The sequence below is a fragment of the Hylobates moloch genome, unplaced genomic scaffold, assembly GCF_009828535.3.
Source record: "Hylobates moloch isolate HMO894 unplaced genomic scaffold, HMol_V3 SCAFFOLD_17, whole genome shotgun sequence".
In the NCBI taxonomy this organism is placed as follows: Eukaryota; Metazoa; Chordata; class Mammalia; order Primates; family Hylobatidae; genus Hylobates; species Hylobates moloch.
In genome coordinates, this window is record NW_026652292.1 from 65,470,671 (window position 1) to 65,480,014 (window position 9,344).

The window sequence follows — 9,344 nt, forward strand, 5'->3', positions numbered from 1 at the left end:
ATTTAAAACAACAATATAACCAAAATAGAGACTGCATAAAAAGCCATCAAAACTCCTTCAATGGTTTGGAATTTAACAACCAAACTCAAGATACTTTCCTGTGATGACTAAACGTTATTCTTGAAAACATAAAGTTTAAATAACAATTTAAATTATCTATTCATTTTACCAAACATTTGAATTATATTGATGCTTTCTTAAAGATTAAAATATCTTTGCAAGTTACTTACTAGGAATTAGCTAATCATGTAGTCTATGAAGGAGATCAAAGAATAAATACTTTCAGAGTATTGTTTATATATTTAGAGATAGGCTATGAACTCACAAGCTTTGTTAGGAACACAACCAAATGTTTACCAATTTTTATTTCCCTCTAAAATTAGTTGAAAGTAGTGATTTTAAATTTATTTTAAATTCCACAATTATAGTCCTTGTATTGTAATATTTATCATACAGAAAGACCAATAGTAAAATAAAGTAGACATTTCTGTGTTTTACTTGAGGTGATAAAAATATAGTCTATATATTTATAAATATCTTGGAAGGGGACAAACCATTTTTCTACTTATGGACAATTACAGGGAATTAACTTCTGCCCTTTTGCCCAGTGAACCTGAATATGTGTTAAGCCTAAAATGAACATCAGATTTTATTATTTTTTGAAAAAAATTATTTTTTACTTAAAGTGACTATTAAGGCAGGCATGAAAACTTATTAAAATAATTGTTGCTGCTTTTAGTAGAGCTTTTCTTTGCCTTCAAAATGCAAACATATCAAACCTGAATAATCAAGACATGTAAGACATACAATTCATACTTCAAATTACAAAGTCTGTAATTTATCTTAAATATTTCAGACAGAGGTTTTGTCTTTTGCAGATATATACTGTAAACATTTTTAAAGTCCTCAAGTAATACGTAAAAAATGTACCTTAAAATCTGAAGTCTACATTTAATCTTCTTGGGAAGAAAACCAACTTTGAATGACCACAATTTGATAACACAGTTCTTACTTTCATAATCTTTAGATTTTTCCAGAATAAATATTTTTAAAGCTAGTGTAGAATAAAATAAAACTGTGAAAAGTAATTATTAACAATAACAATGTTCACCATGCTAAATATCAAAAAGTAAATCTTTATCAGTAAAATATAAAATATTTCATCAAATGTCACTGATGACACACAAAGCACCACCATGAAAATGAAAATAACAATTAGCAAAACTTCTCTCTTCCCTAATGCACCATTAATGCAAATAAAAGTACCTCCTTTCTTCCTACATGAGCAAATAAAACAAATCAAATGAAGAATAAGAAATGCTTGTACATCTTTAAGTACCAAAGCAATGATTCTCAAGGAAATACATGTCTCAGGAAAGTAACTGTATTTTTGAGCTTAATTACAAGTTAGAACTTTTTATTCAGGAACTCTATTTGTCATAAATTAGCTCGAAAACCACTCATTCATCCTCCTTTTTCTGCAAATTTTCAAAACCTAAGACATGAAATTGAAGACATGATGCTTGAAATTTAAGTATTTTTAAAAAACAAAGTTATGTTGTCATAACTTTGGAATTGAAAATACTTACAGTCTCTCCAGTTCTTTAAGATCCTGGAATGCTCCTCTTTCAATGGTGCTAATCTTATTCTCCATAAGCTGACTGAAATGCAAAATATAACATGCTTCTTAATGTTACCACTCACCATCTGAATAAATTTCAATTCAGCAACTGAAAACTTGTAACAAAACTCTTTCCCTTTATAAAGTTAAATTTTGCTCTGATTTGAGATCCAATATCAAATTTAATAATAATATATCTGAGTGAACTCATGGAAGGGAAATAGCAGTGTCTGCATCACAAAACTTAATAAGAATGCAGTTTCTCACGAGATTTACCGGTAAAAACTCTGACCCTTAAACTAATAGTGTATCTGAAGAGTAATCCTTGACACTGAAGCTTTGATAGCTTTCTTTGGTACACTGGTTTTCAACTTAACAAATAATCAAAATACAGTAATTTATCATACACATACTTCAATTCTGACATGGATACACATCAACAACTGGAATAATTTGTAATGACCAAAATGTGTTTCTTAAAACTTAGAACACTGAATGCACAATGGTCAAAACTGTATGGCTACTGGGATGTCAATATTTACAATCCTGTGGGCGAGAACAATTTAACATTACACTGACTCTCAAGTGGTGGTTTACTCACAGCTAATTTAACCCACTAATTAAAGAAGTAATCATATTGCAACAATTTTATAGAAGCTACAAAGACACAAAATATAAAAAACTCAAAATATGACCAATGGATCATTATAAACTCTGCTGAAAAGTTTGAATGGTTGATTTTAATGCTTGATACTAGATTTCTGCAAAAAAAAAATCCTTTTGTTATTAATAATAAAATACAGATCTACTTAAATATTTTAATTTCAAATCTTAAAAGTATCAAATGTTTCTTATTACTTATTCATTTTGTGAAAACAATTATTCAACATTTTTATATGCATAAAGCACTTAGAGTATGGTATAACAAAGATCTGAGGTCATTTCTGGATTATTGGTTCTATGGCATGCTTCCAGCCTTAAAATAAAAGCCCCAATTTTTATTAAATGTTGTAGTACAATGATAAACACGAAAAAGGAAACCATGACCTTTTAAATTTTTTATGTTACTGTCATCAGAATAGTTACAAAAACTGAGACCAGTAATGATTCAAAATATGCAACCTTAAAAAATTATTCAAAAATACAGAAGATGCACTTACAGAACTCTTAGATGTCTAAGACCAGCAAAATCTGTCTTCGTAATTCTTGTGATGTTATTTCCATTTAAATCCCTAAGAGAAAAACCAGAAAGTGAAAGTTCCATTTTATTTCTATGTTTACCTGCTTCAAGTAAAATTTAGAATAAATCAGAACTAAAAGTTAATTCAATTACTAAAGTAGTATACAAAGTATGTAGGAAGAAGAGGATAACCTTTAAAATGATATTTTTAAAATGACTCAACACATTTACAAAGTTCATTCTTGCTGGCATATGACAAGAAAATGAAGTGGTTACATTATCACAAAAAAGTTCTCGTTTGTTGTGTTTTGTGTATGGGAGAGTCCTTTCCATTTTTGCTTCTATAAGGATTGTATATTAATTTCACAGGTATTCTGCTATTTTACTATAATTGTTAGACACCCCCCCACCCCGCAAAAAAAAAGTTCCCTTCAGGAGGTTAAATGCCCAATTTTCTCATGCTATTCAGGAAGAAATTTTATAAAAATTCAGAACACTATCCTTAGGTAGCATGGTGGCGAAACTTCCTAAGTCACAGAAAAAAAATTAGTGCCATCAAAACAACTGCACTTCAAAGACTTGCATTTATAGGCATTTACCTTCCAACAACTCTGTTTGTATTAAAATTTAACTCTTCATTTGCAGCTCAGGGAACCCAGCTGTGATTGTAAAGTGAAAACTACTAACAGGGGCAAGAATGGAAATAGTATTCAGGCCCTGACATTTTTGTTCAGATTTCTGCAGCACTTTTCCTTCAGGAGTCACGATCTCCTTTTCTGGCATTTCAGGTCAAGATCTAAACTTGCCCTGGTTCCAATCATTTCAAGTAAAACCAGGCTTTGCTGCGGTTTGAATGCTCTTCATAGAAGTAAGCTCTGTATCACCTTTGACTCTACAACATCATGTTTGAAATCTGTATTCAAACTGTTTCAACGATAGAATTTTACAAGTCAGCACCCAGTAAACTATTTTCTGGAAACTTTTGTTCATCTTTCATAAGGATGTATATTTTTTCAAGGACCTGAAATTCAATCGCTACGCTCCCTCCTCACCCCCACCCACCCAAGTGCATTCCCTTTTTGTTGAGTAAGACATGTTCGTGCTTAAACTTTAAACTGTCCTGAATAGCAAGAAATGACAAGTGCTAAAACAGAATTGTGCGTGGCTTCTCTTCCTTTCTACTCAACCCACTTCTCCATGCTAAGCAGAGTACCATTCAGTTGTTCCTAAAATTGTTGGGCTATTCGATATAACATGAATCTCCACCCACCACCCTACACAAATGTGGATCGAATCCTGACAAGAGAGCCCCGATTTGGCCAGCTCGGAGAGGTGACGAAGGAGTAGGGGTAACCTAGTGAGGCTGGGGGTAGAAGAGCCATTTGCAAAGGAAAAGGGGGCTCAACTGGGGCCTTAAAACTGAGGGCGAGAGAAATGGGTTGGATAAGAAGGGCGACTTGAAGTGCAACGGGCTGCGCGGGTGGAGACGTGCGGGTCGGAGCGCCTCCTCTCCACGGCCCGAAACCCTTACACCCCGGGGGTAAAGAGGCCGCGGGACGAGTCCAGACGCGCTGGCCCCTACCGGCCTAGTCCCGCGCCCTTCGCTTCCTCCCGGCCCACACGCAACCGCGAGAGCGGAACGTGCCTAGGGCGGCCGGACTGGCGCGGGGCGGCGGCCTCAGCGTTCACAAAGAGAACGGCCTCCATGCTCCACTTCGCTGAACTCTGGAAGCGCCCCATCAGGAGCGCGTGGGCCGTCAACACCGGGTCTGCATTTACTTCTTCATTAGAGACTCGCAGAGACAGGGAGGCGGGGACGTCTGCGGGCAACGGAGCGCGAAGAGGGGAAGGCAGGGGAGCTGCTGCCACGTGAAGGGGCGCAGAAACTGCCAGAAAGGTAGATGGGGACGCAGGGGTTCAGCAGGAAGGGCCAGAGGGGGCAGCCGGGCGCCGCCGGGTCGCCGCAGTGGTAAGACCTGGTTGGGCTGGTTCGCGCTGGAGAACCAGTGCTAACTTCCCTTAACGGATGGGACACGGTCCTCCCTCGCAGTCGCCCGCTGAGACAAGTCCCTAGGGGCCTGATGCAGTCTTCCCCTCCCCGGAGAAGTCGGGGACGGGGGGCTGCGCGCGGCTACTATGCGAGCTGTCGCCGTCCTGGGGCACCCTTCTCCCCGCGACCTGTGAGAAGCACCCCCAGGCACTCCATGACCCTTTCTTCCTACCCTTCGCCCCCAGGAGGGTGACACAAAATCGGGGAGGGTAAGTTTCTCTCTTTTGAGTCTCCCTGCTATCCCCTCCGCGCCAGCCTGCGACAAGAGCAGGGACTAGGCTCTGAAACCGACCTGGAGTGCTGGCAATCGCAAGGTGACTCCGTTTATGGAGACTGGAGGACAAAGTGGAGTCTCACTTGCCCCAGGCATCCTCCAGTACTTGTCCCCTATCTATCCGCTCCCCAGCCCCAGAGAACTACCCCGCAAGGAGCTGCGAGTGGCGGGACGAGAGCAGGGGAGGGAGAACTAGCGCAGCTGCCAGCGGACCCGCCCCTCCTTGGACAGTGGCCCTTTCCTGGCCAGTGCCCTCCAGAGAGCTCAATCCCAGGATGCGCATGGGGGAGAGCTAGCAAAGGCTGCCCCAGGCACAGGACCCTGAGCTGCCAGGTTCCTCCAGTGGAGGCAGGGGTGAGCGGCCCGGATGGGGAGAGGGGAAGACGAAGAGCGCATACTCACAGTCTCTCGGTGTTGCGGGGGATATTCCTGGGCACGCTGCGCAGCGCTAGCCCGTGACAGTCCACTGTGCTGCCCGAGCAGGAGCACTGCGCCGGGCACGCCTGCGGTGCCACCTTGTTCAGGATCGCCAGTACTAACCCCAGCGACAGGGACAGCATCTGCCAGCCAACGCCGCGCATCTTTCCCCGCCGCCTCCTTCCTCGCCGGCACTGGGGGCTTTCTTTAGCTTGCTGCTCCGAGGGAACCGCGCAGTGTCTGAGGCCCAGTGCCCGGCGGGGCTAGCAACCCAGAGTGCCAGGGGAAATGTGCACAAAATAATATGGAACAAGGCAGTAGAGCCCACTCAGGCACACTCCTCCCACCTTCCTCTGCACCCTCCTCTGGCAGAGCAGGAGCTCCTTGGGCAACTTTAGGTCCTGAGGATGAATCGGCCTGGCCAGGGCTGCAAGGAGACCCCAAGAGCAGCGGAGAGGAGATCACGCGTCTTCTGTCTCCCAAGGATGAACTTGGCGGTAAAAGAGCTGGAGCTTCCAACGGCCGCTAAGATGCAAGGGCCGGTTGTGGGGGGGGGGGGGGAGGGCGGTCCTCTGATCCCACGCACGCTTCTGCAAATCCGATGCCAGTGGCGAAGGTACGAGACAGAAGAGGGGAGCTCAATAGGTATTATTGCCCCGATCAAAGTGGGCTCCCAAAGCTAGAAGGCGCGGGAGCCCAGCGGGCCCGTAGCAGAGCGCGCGGGGCAACTGGGCATGGCGCGCGGGGGCGCACGGCGCGGACGCGCAGTTCTGGGGGCGCACGGCTCTGGACTCTGCTCACTCACGCGGCCTCTCCCCCGCCCTCGGCTCCGCCGCAGCCTGGACCGGTCCTCGCGGTCTCCCGACAGCCAAGGATGGTTTACAAATACACATGCACTTCGCTGAAAGATGTCTGAGCAATCCCGCCTCCCGCTCGGCGTCCTTGGCGACGCTCTGCACCAGGACCTGCCCCGAGGTCACGCAGAAAAGACAAAAGGGCAGTCGGGCCGCCGCAGCCGGGCAGAAATATCCACTAGTCAGCACCCCGGCGAGGAACTCCAAGAGGCCAAGTGGAGGACGAGAGCTGCTGCGAAGACTGAGTGGGGACTGACTGGGGGCGGACTTAAAGCCAGGCAGACCGGAAGGAGTGGAAAGGCAAAGGCCAAGGTTGGAGGTGTCAGCGTCCTGCTGGGGCGTACTGGAGAATGGCTCCGTGGCAGGTGGGCGGGTGGGATCCACTACTCCAGGCAGAGCCAGGCGGCAGCTGAATGGCAGTCGTGTGTGCGCGCGTGTCAGCCCCGCTCGTCTCCCGGATACGCCGCAGCTCCGCGGCAGACACCTGATGGCAAAGGTGGAAGAAACAAGAGCCGGGTCCCGGAGGGCGCAGAGCCACGGCTGGCCCCCGGCGGTCTCCCACTAGTGGTTTTCTTCCTTCTCAAAGTGCAGCAACTTTTCCCAGGCTTTGAATCTCGTCCCCCAAGGCCACAGTGGCGGTATCCCTGCCGGCGTGGCGACGCCGCCCGGCTCCTGGCGCTGCACCTGACGCGACGGCCGCAGTCCCGGGTAGTCCTTCTCCTTCCAGCCCCTTCCCCTCTCCCACTGCTTTCCTGGCCTCCCGCTCCAGGGAGCGAGGTGGGGGAGAGGGAGGGCGACGACTCAGAGCGGGGACTCGGTGGCTCTGCCGACTCCGGAGCCCCTGGCAAGTGTCTAAACAATAGGACGGACGCAGCAGCCCAAGTCTCGCTTGTCTGGAAGGAAGGTGGCTTGTTGTTGTAACTGGAGTTGTTCCCTGGGGCTGACTGGCGCTCAGCGTAGCCAAACAAAAACCCGGCCCGCGCCTCTGGAGCCGGCTGCGGGCCCCCGGCGCTCCCCTTTCTGCTCAGCACTCCCGCCGTGCCCAGAAAGCGCGGCAGCTCCGGCCTGCGCCTGGGCGCTTCGGCGCTCCCATCCCTCGCAGCTGCCTCCGCCTCCTCCTCCTCCGCCGCCGCCGCCGCCGCCGCCGCCTTCTTTTTTTTAACCACAGTCTGCGGCAGCCACCACCACCGCCGCCAAGCTCCGCCGTCCGGGCGCTTCCCAAATAAATAACACCAAGTCTGAAGTTGAGCCGGCGCGGGCCTTATATAGCCGCCCGAGCCCCCGCCCCCTGACCCCGCCCCTCGAGGCCCAGGCCCGCCCCCTGGCTGCGCGATGGGAGCCCGCACCTCGCTGGGGAGAGGGGAGAGGTGAGGCCAGGGCTGCCAGCGCTGGGCGGGGGCGGCGGCTGGCGGCGCGCGTTCCCGTGCGCCCTGGCTCGCCCCCTCGCTCCCACGCGCGGGCAAACTTTGCCCGAAGAAGCAGCCACCCGAGCCCCAGCCCCCAACTCCTTGGCCCCAGAGGTGACCTGGGCTCGGAGATAGTCGTTTGCAGTGGGAGAATGGGGAGAGGTCGGCTTTGAACGCGGCTCATAAATAGCCCTGCCAGTGCCTCTCCTGCAGCTTTTGCCACGCGATCCTTAAGGGGGGCTGCTCACTGTTTGCAGCGCAGCAAGAGGCAGAGAGACAGAAACAGAGAAATTATGATTTAAATTTAAGAAAAATCCTACCGAAATAGATCTGCCTGCGCTTACAGACACACACGTGTATTTTGGGGAGCTGAAAAGTTCAGTTTTTGCAAGTTGGAAAACAGCATTTTCAAACCTTCTTGCTTCCCTTTCTATCTCCAAGCCACCCCTTCCGTTTAACCCTTCCTTTGTAGACACACACTGAACCACACCATGGTCAGTTGATGTCTTGGATATTCAATACGCTCACAAAACTCTTATGGGCTTGAACGTATCTGTGTGATTTTTTACTCTCTTATGAGAGAAAGGAGGGGAAAAAATAAATCCCTAGCAACGCACATTATACCAGAAGGTTTTCTTTATTTCAGGGCAGTTCTGGATATTTTTTTTTCCCCGCTATGTTTTGAAAGAGAATTTCCTTCTTTCATCTTGTCTCTTTAGTGTGATGTACGTCTGGCAACAGCTGCCTCTCTCGCCCCCCTTTCCCCCCAGCAAGAGCCAATGTCACTGTAAGTTTGAAATGACATCTAAATGACTCTACTCCTTCTCTTGGATTTAATATGCATCATCTTGTTGTTCTTTCTCCCATTTCTACGTTAAGAAGCTTTCCCTGGAATTTGTGCAAGTCCCTGCCTAATACCAGCCTCATATTGTAGTAGTTATTTGTATAATTATAGAAGCTTCCTTGAAAGCAAGACCTGTCCAACTCTTTGTATTTCCAGCATCTATGCCTGCCACATAGTAGGTTTCCTCATAAATAACCGATTTCTTTAACTCAAGAGTATGCTCAACCTAAAATCTTTGCAATATCCTCATTAATGTTTTTCCTAGTTAACATTTTCTAAGATGTCCTTTCATAATGGCTACCCCTACTTACCTCATTTTGCCTGCCTTGGAAAACGTAAGCCTTTTCCAGGACGTGCCCCAAGGCAGGATACCGTCTGATAACTGAATTGGAACTCTTAGGATTACTCATTTTAATGCTGCAGATTTATATTGCTCTATTCTTTTAAAACCTTCAAAAACATTTGACATTTATTAACTCATTTGTCCTTCTAGATTTTAGCTTAAAGGTCTGTTATGTAACTTCCTTGAGCAGAAGAAAAAAGAAGCCCTTGTCACATTTTCTTGTAAGGAAAATGAGATAAAGAACAAGTACCTGTCATTGAGGAAGGAGCTCCCCCAACCCTCAGTGAATTTTCGTTAGTGCGTACCAATAAATTATGTGGTTAAATATGGTTACTGATACATTAATTTATTTAAT

General features: G+C 46.5%; 1 protein-coding gene across 2 annotated transcripts in view; it reads right to left on the reverse strand.

The window, feature by feature from the left end:
• Positions 1–7,634, reverse strand: part of SLIT2 (slit guidance ligand 2) — a 380,209-nt gene extending 372,575 nt beyond the window's left edge. The window contains exons 1-3 of one of the 2 annotated variants that reach the window (XM_058430212.1): positions 5,528–5,917; positions 2,782–2,853; positions 1,590–1,661 (exon numbers count right to left, since the gene is read on the reverse strand). In XM_058430212.1, coding sequence (XP_058286195.1) covers positions 1,590–1,661; positions 2,782–2,853; positions 5,528–5,706 — 323 coding nt within the window. In that variant the 5' untranslated portion in view covers positions 5,707–5,917. Of the gene's footprint in view, positions 1–1,589; positions 1,662–2,781; positions 2,854–5,527 lie in introns of both variants that reach the window. The other variant, XM_058430211.1, reaches the window with a different exon arrangement.
• Positions 7,635–9,344: the final 1,710 nt, after the last annotated feature.